Source organism: Tachyglossus aculeatus, chromosome 8, assembly GCF_015852505.1.
Source record: "Tachyglossus aculeatus isolate mTacAcu1 chromosome 8, mTacAcu1.pri, whole genome shotgun sequence".
Taxonomy (NCBI): Eukaryota; Metazoa; Chordata; class Mammalia; order Monotremata; family Tachyglossidae; genus Tachyglossus; species Tachyglossus aculeatus.
In genome coordinates this window covers 36,912,545-36,932,907 of record NC_052073.1, presented here as the reverse complement: position 1 = coordinate 36,932,907, position 20,363 = coordinate 36,912,545, and the positions used below count along the sequence as shown (strand labels likewise).

The 20,363-nt window shown below is 42.8% G+C and overlaps 1 protein-coding gene across 1 annotated transcript in view; it reads left to right on the top strand.

Annotated features, from left to right (window-relative positions):
• The first annotated feature begins 2,613 nt into the window (after positions 1–2,613).
• The window catches only part of SUN5 (Sad1 and UNC84 domain containing 5), a 29,567-nt gene continuing 11,817 nt past the window's right edge, over positions 2,614–20,363 (top strand). Inside the window, exons 1-7 of the mRNA XM_038750526.1 lie at positions 2,614–2,811; positions 9,470–9,570; positions 11,133–11,228; positions 12,894–12,963; positions 14,397–14,449; positions 15,921–15,970; positions 18,584–18,612. Of these exons, the coding sequence (XP_038606454.1) occupies positions 2,693–2,811; positions 9,470–9,570; positions 11,133–11,228; positions 12,894–12,963; positions 14,397–14,449; positions 15,921–15,970; positions 18,584–18,612 (518 nt within the window). The 5' untranslated portion in view covers positions 2,614–2,692. The remainder of the gene's footprint in view (positions 2,812–9,469; positions 9,571–11,132; positions 11,229–12,893; positions 12,964–14,396; positions 14,450–15,920; positions 15,971–18,583; positions 18,613–20,363) is intronic.

The window sequence follows — 20,363 nt, the reverse complement described above, 5'->3', positions numbered from 1 at the left end:
AGGGTTGGGCCTCCTCCCCCTCCCCATCCCCTCTGCCTTACCTCCTTCCCCTCCCCACAGCACCTATATATATATATATATATATATATATATATACGTTTGTACGGATTTATTACTCTATTTATTTATTTTACTTGTTCATATTTATTCTATTTATTTTATTTCGTTAATGTGTTTTTGTTTTGTTACTCTATTTATTTATTTATTTTACTTGTACATATCTATTCTATTTATTTTATTTCGTTAGTATGTTAGTATGTGTTTTGTTTTGTTGTGTGTCTTCCCCCTTTTAGGCTGTGAGCCCGCTGTTGGGTAGGGACCGTCCCTATATGTTGCCAACTTGGACTTCCCAAGCGCTTAGTCCAGTGCTCTGCACGCAGTAAGCGCTCAATAAATACGATTGAATGAATGTATATGTGATTGGACGTATTTATTACTCTATTTATTGATTTTACTTGTTCGTATTTAGTCTATTTTATTTCGTTAAAGTGGTTTGTTTTGTTCTCTGTCTCCCCCTTCTAGACTGTGAGCCCGCTGTTAGAATAACGCTTCTCTTAGGGAAGCAGTGAGGAACGAGGAGGAGGAGAGGTCTCACCGGTCCAGGATGGACTTTGCTCACGGACATGCGGAGGCCCAGGAGGACATCCTGTAATAGATGCCGTTAATTAATTAATGCCGTTATTATTATTATTATTATTATTATTATTATTATTATTATTATTATTCTCGGTGCCTCAGTTCCCTCCTCTGGAAAATGGGGATGAAGCCTGTGAGCCCCACGTGGGGGCCACCTGACAACCTTGTATTTATCCCAGCGCTTAGATCCTGTAATAGGATGAGAGGATCGACTATTATTATTAATAAATAGTATTAATAAATACGTATTTAAAATGTAATTCGTAGGTAATGTTAATAAGTAATTAAAATAACTGTGGTATTTGTTAAGCGCTTACTATGTGTCAGGCACTGCACTAAGCGCTGGGGTAGATATCAGACAATCAGGGGATCCCACGTGGGGCTCACAGTTTTCATCCCCATTTTCCAGGTGAGGAAACTGAGGCCCAGAGAAGTGAAGTGACTTGCCCAAGGTCACCCAGCCGACAAGTGGCGGGCCCAGGATTAGAACCCAGCTCCTACTGTCTCGCAGGCCCGAACTCTATCCACTAGGCCGTGCTGCTTCTTAATAATAATAATAATAACAGTGCTTGACACATAGTGATCGTTTAACAAATACCATCATTATTATTATTAATGACTTAATAATGGCATTTGTTAAGCATTTGTGTACTTCCCAAGCGCTTAGTACAGTGCTCTGCACACAGTAAGTTCTCAATAAATACGATTGAATGAATGAAAGGTTGTCCCACGGGGGGCTCACAGATTTACAGATAAGGTAACTGAGGCACGGAGAAGTTAAGTGCCCAAAGTCTCACAGCTGACAATTGGCGGAGGCGGGATTTGAACCCACGACCTCTGGCTCCAAAGCCCGGGCTCTTTCCACTGAGCCACGCTGCTCTAAACTGTCAGCTTCTTGTGGGCAGGGAACATGTATACCAATTCCGTTGTATTGGACTCTCTCAACTGCTCTCCCTGCACACAGTAATTGCCCAATAAATGCCGCTCATTGATATTTTTGACATAAATATCTTTATTTTTATTGTCGTTATTATTAACTCCGGGGAATCTCTTGGAAGCGAAAGAATCTCGGACCAGACTCCAATGTCTCCAGCCTCTCCGGTCGTCGAATTCGCCATGGGAGAGAATTCCTGGGGCTGGAAATGACGGTAGCATCGCTTAGTAACCTGCACCCTACCTCTGTGGTGGCGTTGCTTAGCAACCTGCATCCTTGCTCTTTAGTAGCATTCATTCATTCATTCAATCGTATTTATTGAGCGCTTACTGTGTGCAGAGCACCGGACTAAGCGCTTGGGAAGTCCAAGTTGGCAACATATAGAGACGGCCCCTACCCGACAGCGGGCTCACAGTCTAGAAGGGGGAGACAGAAAATAAAACATATTAACAAAATAAAATAAATAGAATAAATATGTACAAATAAAATAAATAGAGTAATAAATACGTACAAACATATATACATGTATACAGGTGCTGTGGGGAGGGGAATTTGGTATTTATTTATTTATTTATTTATTTTACTTGTACATATCTATTCTATTTATTTTATTTTGTTAGTATGTTTGGTTTTGTTCTCTGTCTCCCCCTTTTAGACTGTGAGCCCACTGGTGGGTAGGGACTGTCTCTATATGTTGCCAACTTGGACTTCCCAAGCGCTTAGTACAGTGCTCTGCACACAGTAAGCGCTCAATAAATGCGATTGATTGATTGATTGATTGATTAGGGCGCGGGGGGGATGGGGAAGGGGAGCATTCCTCGGCAACCCGCATCCTGCCTCTGCAGTAGTATTACTTGGCAATCGGCATCCCGCCTCCGTAACAGCGTTGCTTGGCAACCTGCCTCCTGCCTCTGTGGCAGCGTTGCTTGGCAACCCGCATCCTGCCTCTGTCATCGCGTTGCTTGGCAACCCCTATGAGGTCACAGCCACGCCCCGTGAGGTCATTCTGGGGGTCCCAGCTTCCCCTCCTGTCCCTGGGGGTGAGAAGAAGGCAGACTCTCCACTCTTGGAGGGCTTTGGAGACCCCCACGTCGAGGGGAGCCCCGGGGGGCGGGGGGAGCCATGAGGCCGAAGCTGAGATTCACCCCTTCGGGGAGTACGACCTCCATGGACGATCGAGGCAGATCTGCCCGCCCCAGAACGGGGGGTCGAGGGAGAAAGGCCAGGGCCAAGTCCAAGAGGTAGGAAAGCCTGCTGGGTGGAGCAAGCAGGGCCTGAGCCCTCATCGGTGCTATTTAGTGAGCGCTTACAGGTGCGGAGCACTGTCCTAAGCACTTGGGAGAGAACAACACAATAGAGTTGGTAATAATAATGATGATGGCATTTATTAAGCGCTTACTATGTGTAGAGCACTCTTCTAAGCGCTGGGGAGGTTACAAGGAGATCAGGTTCTCCCACGGGGGGCTCACAGTCTTAATCCCCATGGTAATAATAATAATAATAATAATAATAATGGCATTTATTAAGCGCTTATTATGTGCAAAGCATTGTTCTAAGCGCTGGGGAGGTTACAAGGCGATCAGATTGTCCCACGGGGGGCTCACAGTCTTAATCCCCATAGTAATAATAACAATAATGGCATTTATTAAGCACTTACTATGTGCAGAGCACTGTTCTAAGCGCTGGGGAGGTTACAAGGCGATCAGGTTGTCCCACAGGGGGCTCACAGTCTTCATCCCCATTTTACAGATGAGGGAACTGAGGCACATGGTAGGCATGTCCCTGTCATTAATGTCCTCTGACATTAATATAAATGCTTTATAATATGTAAGGCCTCTTTACCCCCCTCCCTCTCCCTTCTGCGTCCCTCTTAAACTTGGATTTTCCCCCTTTATTCCCCACTCCCTCAGTTCCATAATAACAGTAATAATAATGGCATTTGTTAAGCGCTCACTATGCGCAAAGCACTGTTCTAAGCGCCGGGGAGGTTACAAGGTGATCAGGTTGTCCCACGTGGGGCTCACAGTCTTCACCCCCATTTTACAGGTGAGGGAACTGAGGCACAGAGAAGTGAAGTGACTCGCCCAAAGTCACACAGCTGACAAGTGGCGGAGCTGAGATTAGAACCCAAGACCTCTGACTTCCAAGCCCGGGCTCTTTCCACTTAGCCACGCTGCTTCTCATATGACACTTGGGTCTACCTCTGGTCGATAGGAACCCGAGTTCGAAACCCGCCTTCACCAAGTCCCTGCTCTGTGATCTTGGACAATTGTCAGCAGTCAATAATTAATAATAAAAATGATAATGATAGTATTTGTTAAGCGCTTACTAGGTGCCAAGCACTGTTCTAAGCGCTGGAGTAGATACAAGGTCATCAGGTTGTCCCACGTGGGGCTCACAGTCTTCATCCCCATTTGACAGATGAGGCAACTGAGGCACAGAGGAGTGAATTGACTTGCCCAAAGTCACACAGCTGACAAGTGGCAGAGCCGGGATTAGAATCCACGTCCTCTGACTTCCAAACCCGGGCTCTTTCCACTGAACCACGCTGCTTTTCTAGATTCAGGGTTTTTATTTTATTTTTTTAATCGTATTTGTTATGCACTTATTACATGTCAAAAACTGTTCTAAGCGCTAGGGTAAGTACAAGAAGCAGCGTGGCTCAGTGGGAAGAGAAACAGGCTTTGGAGTCAGAGGTCATGGGTTCAAATCCAGGCTCCACCAAGTGCCAGCTGGGTGACTTTGAGCAAGTCACTTCACTTCTCTGGGCCTCAGTTACCTTATCTGTAAAATGGGGATTAAAACTGTGAGCGCCCCCGTGGAACAACCTGATCACCTTGTGACCTCCCCAGCGCTTAGAACAGTGCTTTGCACATAGTAAGTGCTTAATAAATGCTATCATTGTTGTTATTATTATTATTACAAGTTAAATAGGTCGGACACAGTCCCTGTCCCGCATGGGACTCACAGGGTAAGTAGGAGAGAGAACAGGGATTGAATCCCCATTTTACAGTTGAGGAAACTGAGGCACAGAGAAGTAAAATGACTTGGACAAGGTCTCCCAGCAGATAGGTGGCGGAATCGGGATGAGAAGCCAGGTCCTTCTGATTCCCAGACCCGAGTTGCCTCCACCAGGCCACGCTGCTTCTTTAAGACAAGTGAAGTGACTTGTCCAAGGTCACACAGCAGACAAGTGGTGGAGCCGAGATAAGAATCCAGGCCTTCTGATTCCCAAATCCGGGCTTTATCCACGAGGAAAGTCCAAGCCAACAAAGTCAGCAAACAAGTTCCCTGCCGTAAGGAGTGGGAAGTCTAGAAGGAGAGAGACTTTCGTTCATTTATTCATTCTTTCAATCGCATTTATTGAGCGTTTACTGTGTGCAAAGCACTGGACTAAGCTCTTGGGAGAGTCCAATCCAACAGAATTGGATTGGGGGGGGGGGGATCAATCAATCAATCAATCGTATTTATTGAGAGCTTACTGTGTGCAGAGCACTGGACTAAGCGCTTGGGAAGTCCAAGTCGGCAACATAGAGAGACGGTCCCTACCCAACAGTGGGCTCACAGTCTAGAAGGGGAAGACAGACAACAAAACAAAACATATTAACAAAATAAAATAAATAGAATAGATTTGTACAAGTAAAATAGAGTAATAAATATGTACAAACATATATACACAATTCTGAGCTGCGATTAATAATGATAATAATGATGGCATTTATTAAGCGCTTACTATGTGCAATGCACTGTTCTAAGTGCTAGGGAGGTTACAAGGTGATCAGATTGTCCCACGGGGGGCTCACGGTCTTAATCCCCAGTTTACAGATGAGGGAACTGATGCCCAGAGAAGTGAAGTGACTTGCCCAAAGTCACACAGCTGACAATTGGTGGTGCCGGGATTTGAACCCATGACTTCCGACTCCAAAGCCCGGCCTCTTTCCACTGAGCCACGCTGCTTCTCTTTTAAAGCGCCTGCTTGAGGGAACAGGGAATAGGCTCTACCAAGTCGTTAGGCGTTATGAAGAGTCTCTGTTGCTACCTTGTTAACTCCTTAGAACAGCGCACACAGTAAGCGTTTAATAAATGTCATTATTATATTATTATTATTATTATTATTAGAGGGGGTGACAGATAATTCAATAAATCAATAAATATCGAATAATTATGATTGTATATAATAATAATAATAATTATAAAATTATACATAATCATGCATAATTAATATTTACTATATATGATATATGATATATAATGTATGTAATATGTAATATATAATGTGAGATGTATCATATATAATATAATGTATGACGTATAATATATAATATAATAGAAGATAAGATAAGATAAGATAAGATGGTAAGATAATATAATGCAATGTAATGTGATATAATATAAAATATGATATAATGCAATATAATATAATATATTATAATATAATATAATATAATATAAAATGTATTATGTGTGATTATATAATTGATATATACTATATATGACATAATATAATATATAACGTATGTAATATATAATATGATATCTATGATGTTATGTAAAATATATACTTAATTATATATTAATATATAAGCATGATATATTATATTATATAATTAATTATATATTACTATATGATTATAATATATGATATAATTATAATAATTTAATAATTCAATAATTATTGTTATTATTGAATCCACCTCAGCGCTTAGTGCAGTGTCTGGCACATAGTAAATGCTTAACAATTATCATTATTATTATTGTTATTGTAAGGGACAGGGAAGGTGCAGGGTGGGATTAGGGCAGAAGAGGTATATATATACCTGTATATATGTATATATGTTTGTACATATTTATTACTCTATTTATTTATTTATTTTGCTTGTACATATCTATTCTATTTATTTTATTTTGTTAGTGTGTTTGGTTTTGTCTCCCCCTTTTAGACTGTGAGCCCACTGTTGGGTAGGGACTGTCTCTATATGTTGCCAATTTGTACTTCCCAAGCGCTTAGTCCAGTGCTCTGCGCACAGTAAGCGCTCAATAAATACGATTGATGATGATGAAGAGAAAGTAAGTTCTGAGCAGTAGCCTTTTAGACTGTGAGCCCACTGTTGGGTAGGGACTGTCTCTAGATGTTGCCAACTTGGACTTCCCAAGCGCTTAGTCCAGTGCTCTGCACACAGTAAGCGCTCAATAAATACGATTGATGATGACGGTCTGGGGCAAATTCCTCTAGAAGGGGGCGGCTCAGCGGGTCCCAGCTGAGGGGCGTCTACAAATTCTCAACTGCGATTAGTGGCTCGTTAAAGCACCTGTCGAGAGAATGGGTGAGTAGCCGCTATCAGGATTAGTAGATGGGTGACTCTTTATTCCTTCAATCGGATTTATTTAGTGCTTATTCATTCATTCAATCAATCGTATGTATTGAGCGCTTACTATGTGCACAGCACTGTACTAAGCGCTTGGGAAGTCCAAGTTGTATTGTGTGCAGAGCACTGTACTAGGCGCTTGGGCGAATCAAATACAAGCAGTGTGGCTCAGTGGAAAGCGCCCGGGCTTTGGAGTCAGAGGTCAGGGGTTCGAATCCCGGCTCTGCCACGCGTCAGCTGTGTGACTTTGGGTAAGTCACTTCACTTCTCTGGGGCTCAGTAACCTCATCTGTAAAATGGGGGATAAGACGGTGAGCCCCACGTGGGACAAACTGATAATCTTGTATCTACCCCAGCGCTTACAACAGTGCTTGGGACATAGTAAGCGCTTAACAAATACCATCATTATTATTATTAATAGTATTTTCTCTGGCTCAGTGTTAGGCCTACTGTGTGAGGGGAAAGGGGTGGAGGTCTCGGAAGTCCCTTCCGAGGATAGATCCTAGGTCACTGGTGAGAGGGTGATGGAGACCCTCCCCTTAGATTAATAATAATAATAATAATGGCATTTATTAAGCGCTTACTATGTGCAAAGCTCTGTTCTAAGCACTGGGGAGGTTACAAGGTGATCAGGTTGTCCCACGGGGGGCTCACAGTCTTCAGCCCCATTTTACAGATGCGGGTACTGAGGCGCAGAGAATAATAATAATAATAATAATAATGTTGGTATTTGTTAAGCGCTTACTATGTGCCAAGCTCTGTTCTAAGCGCTGGGGAGGTTACAAGGTGATCAGGTTGTCCCACGGGGGGCTCACAGTCTTCAGCCCCATTTTACAGATGAGGGTACCGAGGCCCAGAGAATAATAATAATAATAATAATAATAATAATAATGTTGGTATTTGTTAAGTGCTTACTATGTGCCAAGCACTGTTCTAAGCGCTGGGGAGGTTGCAAGGTGATCAGGTTTTCCCAAGGGGGGCTCACAGTCTTCATCCCCATTTTACAGATGAAGGTACTGAGGCCCAGAGAATAATAATAATAATGTTGGTATTTGTTAAGCGCTTACTATGTGCCAAACACTGTTCTAAGCGCTGGGGAGGTTGCAAGGTGATCAGGTTTTCCCAAGGGGGGCTCACAGTCTTCATCCCCATTTTACAGATGAGGGAACTGAGGCTCAGAGAAGTGAAGTGACTTGCCCAAAGTCACACAGCTGACAATTGGTAGAGCCGGGATTTGAACCCATGACCTCTGACTCCAAAGCCCTTCCACTGGGCCACGCTGCTTCTCTAATCTTGGGATAATAATAATAATGATGATGACATTTATTAAGCGCTTACTATGTGCAAAGCACTGTTCTAAGCACTGGGGAGGTTACAAGGTAATCAGGTTGTCCCGGGGGGCGTGGGGGGGACCGCTCACAGTGCTCATCCCATTTTACAGATGAGGGAACTGAGGCTCAGAGAAGTGAAATGATTTGCCCAAAATCACCCAGCTGACAATTTGCAGAGCCGGGATTTGAACCCATGACCTCTGACTCCAAAGCCCGGGCTCTTTCCACTGAGCCACGCTGCGCCTTGTATCTCCCCCCAGTGCTTGGCACATAGTAAATGCTTAGCAAATGCCACAGTCGCCCGCTGTTGGGTAGGGACCGTCTCTATATGTTGCCAACTTGTCCTTCCCAAGCGCTTAGTCCAGTGCTCTGCACACAGTAAGTGCTCAATAAATACGATTGAATGAATGAATGAATTCACACAGTAAGTGCTCAATAAATACGATTGAATGAATAAATGAATGAATGCACACAGTAAGTGCTCAATAAATACGATTGAATGAATGAATGAATGCACACAGTAAGTGCTCAATAAATACGAATGAATGAATGCACACAGTAAGTGCTCAATAAATACGATTGAAAGAATGAATGAATGCACACAGTAAGTGCTCAATAAATACGAATGAATGAATGCAATCAATCAATCAGTCAATCGTATTGAGCGCTTACTGTGTGCAGAGCACTGTACTAAGCGCTTGGGAAGTCCAAGTTGGCAACATATAGAGACAGTCCCTACCCACCAGTGGGCTCACAGTCTAAAAGGGGGAGACAGAGAACAAAACCAAACGTACTAACAAAATGAAATAAATAGAATAGATCTGTACAAGTAAAATAAATAGAGTAATAGTAATAGAATGCACACAGTAAGTGCTCAATGAATACGATTGAATGAATGAATGAATGCACACAGTAAGTACTCAATAAATACGATTGAATGAATGAATGCACACAATAAGTACTCGATAAATACGATTGAATGAATGAATGTGCATAGTAAGTGCTCAATAAATACGATTGAATGAATGAATGAATGAATGAATTGTTGTGGTGGTGATTATTAGTCATTGTTTCCCTGGGAGGGGGGACATTGGGGTGACTCTGGGCTGGGGGGGGGGCACCGAGTAAGGAGAGGGAGGGAAGTCCTAGGGATGGGGAGAAGGGGTCTCCTCCTCAGCTCAAGGGTCTCCTCCGCCCCCCAGGAACCGCCAGAGGAGCCGTGAGCCCCCTGGGGTGTCCATGGAGTCTGTCGTCAGACAAAGCAGCCAGACTTCTCTGATCGTGGTCCGGGATCCAGGCCTAGGTAATCTGAAGGAATAATAATAGTAATAATAATAACAATAATAATGGCATTTATTAAGCACTTACTATGTGCAAAGCACTGTTCTAAGGCCCTACTGAGAGCTCACCTCCTCCAGGAGGCCTTCCCAGACTGAGCCTGGGGTGACTGAACATATTTATTACTCTATTTATTTCTTTATTTTACTTGTACATATCTATTCTATTTATTTTATTTTGTTAATATGTTTGATTTTCAATCAATCAATCGTATTTATTGAGCGCTTACTGTGTGCAGAGCACTGGACTAAGCTCTTGGGAAGTACAAGTTGGCAACATATAGAGACGGTCCCTACCCAACAGTGGGCTCACAGTCTAGAAATAATGATATTTGTTAAGTGCTTACTATGTACAAAGCACTGTTCTAAGCACTGGGGAGGTTACAAGGTGAACAAAACCAAACATACTAACAAAATAAAATAAATAGAATAGATATGTACAAGTAAGTCTCCCCCTTCTAGACTGTGAGCCCACTGTTGGGTAGGGACCGTCTCTATATGTTGCCAACTTGTACTTCCCAAGCGCTTAGTACAGTGCTCTGCACACAGTAAGTGCTCAATAAATACGATTGATTGATTGAGCCCCCTCCTTCCTCTCCCCCTCGTCCCCCTCTCCATTCCCCCCGCCTTACCTCCTTCCCTTCCCCACAGCATCTGTATATACGTATAGATGTTTGTACATATTTATTACTCTATTTATTTATTTACTTGTACATATCTATTCTATTTATTTTATTTTGTTAATATGTTTGGTTTTGTTCTCTGTCTCCCCCTTCTAGACTGTGAGCCCACTGTTGGGCAGGGACTGTCTCTATATGTTGCCAACTTGGACTTCCCAAGCGTTTAGTCCAGTGCTCTGCACACAGTCAGCGCTCAATAAATACGATTGATTGATTGATTGGGGAAGTTACAAGATGATCAGGTTATCCCACAGGGGGCTCACAGTCTTTTTATTTTATTTTGTTAATATGTTTTGTTTTGTTGTCTGTCTCCCCCTTCTAGACTGTGAGCCCACTGTTGGGTAGGGACCGTCTCTATGTACTTCCCAAGCGCTTAGTACAGTGCTCTGCACACAGTAAGTGCTCAATAAATACGATTGATTGATTGATTGCATTCATTCATTCATTCGTATTTACTGAGCACTTACTGTGTGCATTCATTCATTCAATCGCATTTATTGAGCACTTACGGTGTGCATTCACTCATTCAATCGTATTTATTGAGCACTTACTGTGTGCATTCTATTACTATTACTCTATTTATTTATTTTACTTGTACATATCTATTCTATTTATTTTATTTTGTTAGTATGTCTGGTTTTGTTCTCTGTCTACCTTGTAACTCCCCCAGCGCTTAATAAAGGGCCTGGCATGTAGTAAACGCTTAACAGACACCGCAATTATCATTGTTATTATTATTATTGATGTTAATTAATTTATATTATTTAATATGATATAATGTTAATTTTATTCTCTTTCCAGGGTGATGTCTTTTGCTTGATTAATTCCTGTCTTGTGGTTTTCCACAGGGGAAGAAACAGGCAGTACAGACCCGGAGAGGACTCCTCTTCAACCTTCTCCTCTTCCTCCTCCTCCTCCTCCTCCTCCTCCTCCCCCCCTCAAAAGTGAGTTGAGTATGAAAGCTTTATTATTATCGTTATCATTATTAGCAATCAGTCGTATTTATTGAGCACCTACTGTAGGCGGAGCACTGTAGTAAGTGCTTTGCACATAGGAAGCGCTTAACAGATGCCATCATTATTATTAATAATAATGGTGTATTTTAAGCGTTTGCTATGTAATAATAATAATAAGGGTACAATATAATAGATACATTCCCTATCCACAGCGAGCTGATCGTCTAGAGGAGACAGACATGAATAGAAATAAATCAAATAAATAAATCAAATAAATAGAACAGTGCTTTGCACATAGTAAGCGCTTAATAAATGCCATTATTATTATTATTATAAATGAATGATATAGACATGAGTGGTGGGGGGATGAAGAAAGGGAGCGAGTCGGGGCGGCGCAGAAGGGAGAGGGAGGTGAGGAAATCAGGGCGCAGTCAGGGAAGGCTTCTTGGAGGTGGAGATGGCCTTCAGAGGTCATGGGTTCAAATCCCGACTCCACCAGTTGTCAGCTGGGTGACTTTGGGCAAGTCACTTCACTTCTCTGGACCTCAGTGACTTCATCTGGAAAATATGGATTAAAACTGTGAGCCCCCGGTGGGACAACCTGATCACCTTGTAACCTCCCCAGCGCTTAGAACAGTGCTTTGCACATAGTAAGCGCTTAATAAATGTCATTATTATTATTATTATTATTATTATTATTAACTTCTCAGGGCCTCAGTTACCTCATCTGGAAAATGGGGATTAAAACTGTGAGCCCCCGGTGGGGCAACCTGATCACCTTGTAACCTCCCCAGCGCTTAGAACAGTGCTTTGCACATAGTAAGCGCTTAATAAATGCCATCATTAGTATTATTAACTTCTGTGGGCCTCAGTTACCTCATCTGTAAAATGGAGATGAAGACTGTGAGCTCCCCGGGGGACAACCTGATCACCTTGTAACCTCCCCAGCGCTTAGAACAGTGCTTTGCACATAGTAAGCACTCAATAAATGCCATCATTATTATCATTATTAACTTCTCTGGGCCTCAGTTACCTCATCTGTAAAATGGGGATTAAAACTGTGAGCCCCCGGTGGGAAAACCTGATCACCTTGTAACCTCCCCAGCGCTTAGAACAGTGCTTTGCACATAGTAAGCGCTTAATAAATGCCATAATTATTATTATTAGAACACTGCTTTGCACATAGTAAGCGCTTAATAAATGCTATCATTATTATCATTATTAACTTCTCTGGGCCTCAGTTACCTCATCTGTAAAATGGGGATGAAGACTGTGAGCCCCCCGTGGGACAACCTGATCACCTTGTAACCTCCCCAGAGCTTAGAACAGTGCTTTGCACATAGTAAGCGCTTAATAAATGCAATTATTATTATCATCATTATTATTATTATTATTATTATTATTATTATTATTATTATTATTCTGCATCGCCCTGACTCGCTCCCTTGCTTCCTCCCCAGGCCCACTCCGTGTCCACATCTGAAAATTTATTTATTTCTCTTCACGCCTGTCTCCCCCTCTAGACTGTCAGCTCGTTGTGGGCAGGGACTGCGTCCGCCAACTCTGTTATATTGTGTTGTCCTCTCCCACTGCTCAGTCCAGTGCTCTGCACCCAGTGAGCGCTCAATAAGTACAATTTATTGATCGTTTCAGCTGGCTGGAGAGTGAGTCTCATCAGTTACCTGGAGAAAACGTCTCAGGATGCCCTCCTCAAGTGCTCCAGGTGTGACGGAGGTGGGGTGAGGGGATGGGGAGACCCATGGGGGTGGCTCAGTGGGTAGAGCCCGGGCTTGGGAGTCAAAGGTCGTGGGTTCTAATCCGCACTCCACCACTCGTCAGCTGGGTGACTTTGGGCCAGTCACTTCACTTCTCTGGGCCTCAGTTCCCTCATCTGGAAAATGGGGGTGGAGACTGTGAGCCCCACGGGGGAAAACCTGATTACCTTGTATCCTCCCAGCGCTTAGGACAGTGCTTGGCACATAGTAAGCGCTTAACAAATGCCATTATCAGCTCTTAGAACCGTGCTTCACTCATAGTAAGCGCTTAACAAATACTATTATTATTATTATCATTAATAAATACGATGGATTTGTGAGCCCACCCTTCTAGACTGTGAGCCCGCTGTTGGGTAGGGACCGTCTCTATTTGTTGCAAACTTGTACTTCCCAAGCGCTTAGTACAGTGCTCTGCACACAGTAAGCGCTCAATTCATTCATTCATTCAATCGTATTTATTGAGCGCTTACTGTGCGCTCAGTAAATACGATTGAATGAACGAATTTGGAGGAAGAGGAGATACAAGGGGTTAGACCCCGGGCCCGGGAATCAGACAGACCTGGGTTCTAATCCCAGTTCCGCCCCTTGCTTGCAGAGTGACCTTGGGTCTGTCACTTCACTTCTCTAGGCCTCAGTTCTCTCTCCTGGAAAATGGGGATGAAGACTGTGAGCCCCATGTGGGACAGGGACTGTGTCCAACCTGATTAACTTGCATCTCCCCCAGTGCTTTGAATAGTGTTTGTCACGTAGTAAGAGCTTAACAAGTACCATAATTAATGTTAGTAGTAGTATTTATTGAGCACTTCGTATGTTCAGAGCACTATACTGAGCGCTTGGGAGAGTCCAGTGCAACAGAGGTGGTAGACAAGTTACCTGCCCTCAAGGAACTGACAGTCTAGAGAAGCAGCGTGGCTCAGTGGAAAGAGCCTGGGCTTTGGAGTCAGAGGTCATGGGTTCTAATCCCGGCTCCGCCACTTATCGCTGTGTGACTTTGGGCCAGTCGCTTCACTTCTCTGGGCCTCAGTTACCTCATCTGCAAAATGGGGATTAAGATTGTGAGCCCCACGTGGGGCAACAGTGCTTGGCACATAGTAAGCGCTTAATAAATGCCATCATTATTATTCTTAGAGGGGGTGACCGACATCATCAATCCATCAGTGGTATTTATTGAGCACCCACTGCGTGCAAAGCACTGGACTGAGCGCTTGGGAGAGTCCAATCCAATGGGTTGGTAGACACATCCCCTGCCCACAGCGAGCTGACAGTCTAGAGCGGGAGTTTATCCATCGGACAGATGAAACACGGCAAATTGTCTCGGTGAGGGTTGTGGTGGTCTCTCCTGTTTCCCCCACACCTCGGGCTCTTCCTCCTTATTCCTCAGAGTAGCTGTGCTCCAGAAGAGGGTGAAGGTATTGCTACTTCTCAGTGTGATGGGTAGGTACTTCTCAGGGTGGTAGGTAAGTACTTCTGACTGTGGTTGGGTAGGTGCTTCTTTGGGGGGCGGGTGGGTGGGTACTTTTGAGGGTGTTGAGTAAGTACTTGGGGCGGCAGGTAAGCTCTTCTGAGGGTGGTGGGTACGTACTCAGGGTGATAGGTAAGTACTTCTCAGTGTCAAGAGTAAGTACTTGGGATGGTAGGTAAGTACTCAGGGTGATGGGTAAGTACTGAGTGTGGCAGGTAAGTCCTTCTGAGTGTAGTAGGCAAGTACTTCTCAAGGTGGTACTGAGTGTGGTTGGTAAGCACTTAGGATGATGGGTAAGGACTTTTTGGGGTGGTAGGTAAGTACTGCTCAGGGTGGTAGGTAAGTACTGAGTGTGGTAGATAAATCCTCAGGGTGATAAGTGCTGAATGTGGGAGGTAAGTACTCAGGATAATAGGTAAGTGCTTCTCAGGGTGGGAGGTAAATTCTCAAGATGATAGGTAAGTCCTTCTCGGGGTAATAGCTAAGTACTGAGTGTGGCAGGTAAGTACTCAGGTGATAACTAAGTACTTCTCAGGTGATAGGTAAGTCCTGATTGTGGAAGGTAAGTATTCCAGGTGATAGGTAAGTACTCCTCAAGGTGGTACTGATTGTGGTTGGTAAGCGCTTAGGATGATGGGTAAGGACTCTTTGGGGTGATAGGTAAGTACTTCTCAGGGTGGTAGGTAAGTACTGAGTGTGGTAGGTAAATCCTCAGGATGATAAATGCTGATTGTGGGAAGTAAGTACTCAGGATAGTAGGTAAGTGCTTCTCAGGGTGGGAGGTAAATTCTCAAGATGATAGGTAAGTCCTTCTCGGGGTAATAGGTAAGTACTTCTCAGGGTGGGAGGTGCATACTCTGGGTGAAAGGTAAGTACTTCTCAGGGTGATAGTTAAGTACTTTTCAGGGTGATAGGGAAGCAGGGAAGCAGGAAAGAGGCCCGGCTTGGGAGTCAGAGGTCGTGGGTTCTAATCCCGCCTCCGCCCCTTGTCAGCTGGGTGACTTTGGGCCGGTCACTTCCCTTCTCTGGGCCTCAGTTTCCTCCTCTGTCAAAAGGGGATGAAGACTGGGAGCCCCCCCTGGGACCACCTGATCACCCTGTATCTCCCCCAGCGTTTAGAACAGTGCTTGGCACGTAGTAAGCGCTTAACAAATGCCAGCATTATTCTGATTGTTACTTCTCAGAGTGGTAGGTAAGTACTTCTGGGGGAAGTAGGTAAGTACTTCTGAGGGTGGTCAGTGAGGAAGGTTAGTTAGCGTAGCAGGGGATGACCACTGACTGGAAGTGGGCCTCCCTTAATTCGGGAGCCTGGGAGAAGCTCCTCCAGGGAGGAGGGCGCTGCCCGGATGGAGTGATGCTATTATTATTATTGTTATTATTATTATTATTATTATTAATGGATCGATTGATTGATTGATTGCCTGCCTGATCCTCCACTGGCAGGTTTGAGTTTGAGCTTCGGCCGACACTGGCAGACACACTTCCTGCAGAAGGTGAGAACTGAACCCGAGACCCCGTGCCCACCTCTGCCGGGAGAATAATAATAACAACAAATAATAATAATGATGATGATAATAATTGTGGTGTTTGTTAGCTTGTGGAGAATAATAGTAACAACAAATAATAATGATGATGATGATAATTGTGGTGTTAGCTTGTGGAGAATAATAACAACAAATAATAATGATAAGAATTGTGGTGTTAGCTTGTGGAGAATAATAATAACAACAAATGATAATAATGATGATAATAATTGTGGTGTTTGTTAGCTTGTGGAGAATAATAACAACAAATAATAATGATGATGATAATTGTGTTAGCTTGTGGAGAATAATAATAACAACAAATAATAATGATGATGATGACAATTGTGGTGTTAGCTTGTGGAGAATAATAATAACAGCAAATAATAATGATGATGATAATTGTGGTGTTTGTTAGCTTGTGGAGAATAATAATAACAACAAATAATAGTAATGATGATGATAATTGTGGTGTTAGCTTGTGGAGAATAATAATAACAAATAATAATAATGATGATAATTGAGGTGTTAGCTTGTGGAGAATAATAATAACAACATATAATAATGATGATGATAATAATTGTGGTGTTAGCTTGTGGAGAATAATAATAACAACAAATAATAATGATGATGATGATAATTGTGGTGTTAGCTTGTGGAGAATAATAATAATAACAAATAATAATAATAATTATAATAATTGTGGTGTTTTTTAGCTTGTGGAGAATAATAATAATAACAAATAATAATAATGATAATAATTGTGGTTGTTAGCTTATGGAGAATAATAATAACAACAAATAATAATAACGATGATAATAATTGTGGTGTTTGTTAGCTTGTGGAGAATAATGATAATAACAAATAATAATAATGATGATAATTGTGTTAGTTTGTGGAGAATAATAATAACAACAAATAATAATGATGATGATAATTGTGGTGTTAGCTTGTGGAGAATAATAATAATAACAAATGATAATAATGATTATAATAATTGCGGTGTTTTTTAGCTTGTGGAGAATAATAATAATAACAAATAATAATGATGATGAGAATAATAATTGTGGTGTTAGCTTGTGGAGAATTATAATAACAAATAATAATAATGATGATAATTGTGGTGTTTGTTAGCTTGTGGAGAATAATAACAACAAATACTAATAATGATGATAATAATTGTGGTGTTTGTAAGCTTGTGGAGAATAATAATAACAACAAATAATAATGATGATAATAATTGTGGTGTTTGTTAGGTTGTGGAGAATAATAATAATAAATAATAATGATGGTGATAATTGTGGTGTTTGTTAGTTTGTGGAGAATAATAAAAACAACAAATAATGATGATGATGATAATTGTGGTGTTAGCTTGTGGAGAATAATAATAACAACAAATAATGATGATAATTGTGGTGTTAGCTTGTGGAGAATAATAATAACAACAAATAATAATGATGATGATGATAATTGTGGTGTTTGTTAGCTTGTGGAGAATAATAATAATAAATAATAATGATGGTGATAATTGTGGTGTTGGTTTGTGGAGAATAATAATAACAAATAATAATGATGATGATAATTGTGGTATTTGTTAGCAGATTAGCTTGTATCTCCCCCAGCGCTTAGAACAGTGCCTGGCACATAGTAAGCGCTCAGCGTGGCTCGGTGGAAAGAGCCCGGGCTGTGGAGTCGGAGGTCATGGGTTCATTCATTCATTCATTCATTCATTCATTCATTCATTCAATCGTATTTATTGAGCGCTTACTGTGTGCAGAGCACTGTATTAAGCGCTTGGGAAGTCCAAGTTGGCAATATCTGGAGACGGTCCCTGCCCAACAGTGGGCTCAACTGTCAGCCGTGTGACTTTGGGCAAGTCACTTCACTTCTCTGGGCCTCAGTGACCTCATCTGAAAAATGGGGATTAAGACTGTGAGCCCCCTGTGGGACCACCTGATCACCTCGTAACCTCCCCAGTGCTTAGAACAGTGCTTGGCACATAGTAAGCGCTTAATAAATGCTATTATTATTATTATTATTATTCTTATTCTTATTATTATTATTATTATTATTATCTTATTGTTGTAAGTGCTCAGCGTGGCTCGGTGGAAAGAGCCTGGGCTGTGGAGTCGGAGGTCCTGGGTTCAAATCCCGGCTCCACCAATTGTCAGCTGGGTGACTTTGGGCAAGTCACTTCACTTCTCTGGCCCTCAGTGACCTCATCTGGAAACTGGGGATGACGACTGGGGGACAACCTGATCCCCTCGTAACCTCCCCAGCGCTTAGAACAGTGTTTGCCACATAGTAAGCGCTTAATAAATGCCATTCTTATTATTATTATTACCACAATTATCATTAGTAGACCAAGGACTAGAATCCCAGCCTCTTTATTCCCAATCCATTGCTGTCGTCAATCAATCAATCGTATTTATTGAGCGCTTACTGTGTGCAGAGCACTGTACTAAGCGCTTGGGAAGTCCAAGTTGGCAACATATCCTCTCCCAAGCGCTTAGTAAGGTGCTCTACATGTAGTAAGTGCTCAATAAATACCATGGATGGATTTTGTTTTTGTTTTTCTTCCAGGTTTTAGGCCCTGACCCTACAGACCTGAGGTAAGAAATTCCCCCGAAATTTAGCTCCCTATAGTTTCTATAGGAGACTGGGCTCGGAGGCAGGGGGATGGACCCCATGACCTATCGTGCCCCTCCATCCTGACCCCGAGATCACCCCGAAAGCAAATGGGGGATGAGAGAAGATAGAGAAGCAACATGGCCTAGTGGGTAGAGTCAATTGGGAGTCAGGGGGACCTGGGTTCTAATCCCGGCTCTGCCACCTGTCCGCTGGGTGACCTTGGATAAGTCACTTTCCTTCTCTGAGACTCAGTTACTTCCTTTGTGAAACTGGGGATTCAACAGAGAAGCAGCGTGGCTCAGTGGAAAGAGCATGGGCTTTGGAGTCAGAGGTCGTGGGTTCAAATCCCAGCTCCGCCAATTGTCAGCTGTGTGACTTTGGGCAAATCACTTAACTCCTCTGTGCCTCAGTTACCTCATCTGTAAAATGGGGACTAAGACTGTGAGCCCCCTGTGGGACAACCTGATCACCTTGTAACCTCCCCAGCGCTTAGAACAGTGCTTTGCACATAGTAAGCGCTTAATAAATGTAAAAAAAAACACTCGTTCTCCCTCTAGACTGTCAGCTCGTTATGTGCTTAGAACAGTGCACATAGTAAGCGCTTAACAAATACCATCATTAGTATTATTATTATTCAGGAACACGGGCTTTGGAGTCAGAGGTCATGGGTTCAAATCGCGACCCCACCAATTGTGAGCTGTGTGACTTTGGGCAAGTCGCTTTACTTCTCTGGGCCTCAGTTACCTCATCTGGAAAATGGGGATTAAGACTGTGAGCTCCCCATGGGACAACCTGATCACCTTGTAACTTCCCCAAGCGCTTAGAACAGTGCTTTGCATATAGTAAGCGCTTAATAAATGCCATTATTATTATTATTATTATGAGCAGGGAAACTTTCAGCTAATACTGTTATATTGGATTCTCCCAAGCGCTTAGTACAGTGCTCTGAACTTAGCGCTCAATAAATACCATTGGTTGGACTGCGAGCCCCATGTGGGACAGAGACTGTGTCCAACCTGATGAGTTTGTATCTGCCCCCCAGCGCTTAGTACAGTGCCTGGCACATAGTAAACGCTCAACAAATAGGAAAAAGACACAAACAAACAGGAAATTTCCACTTTATTCCCAATCCTGCTTCTGGTGGCTATTTCTGTTTGCGGGGATCTCAGGTTTTTAGGGACAAACAAGGGACTCTGGGGGACAGAGAGGCATAGACACCCAATAACCCAGAAAAGATGGTCACATCATCATTCAGTCAATCCTAAATGCTACTTATTGAGCGCTTACTGTCTGCCGAGTGCTGTACTGAGCTCTTGGGGGAGTCTAATACAAGAGTCCGTTCCCTTCATTTTGGCAAGAAGGAGACAGGTGGCAGTCGGAGGCATTTAATGAGAAGCAGCGTGGCTCAGTGGAAAGAACCTGGGCTTTGAAGTCAGTGGTCATGGGTTCAAATCCCGGTTCCACCAATTAGCTGTGTGACTCTGGGAAAGTCACTTAACTTCTCTGTGTCTCAGTTCCCTCGTCTGTAAAATGGGGATTAAGACTGTGAGCCCCCCGTGGGACAACCTGATCACCTTGTAACCTCCCCAGTGCTTAGAACAGTGCTTTGCACATAGTAAGCGCTTAATAAAATACCATCATCATTGTTATTATTTAATGGACACTTACAGAGTGCAGAGCACTGTACTAAGCACTTGGGAGAGTCCAATACAACATAATTACTCCCCTTCAC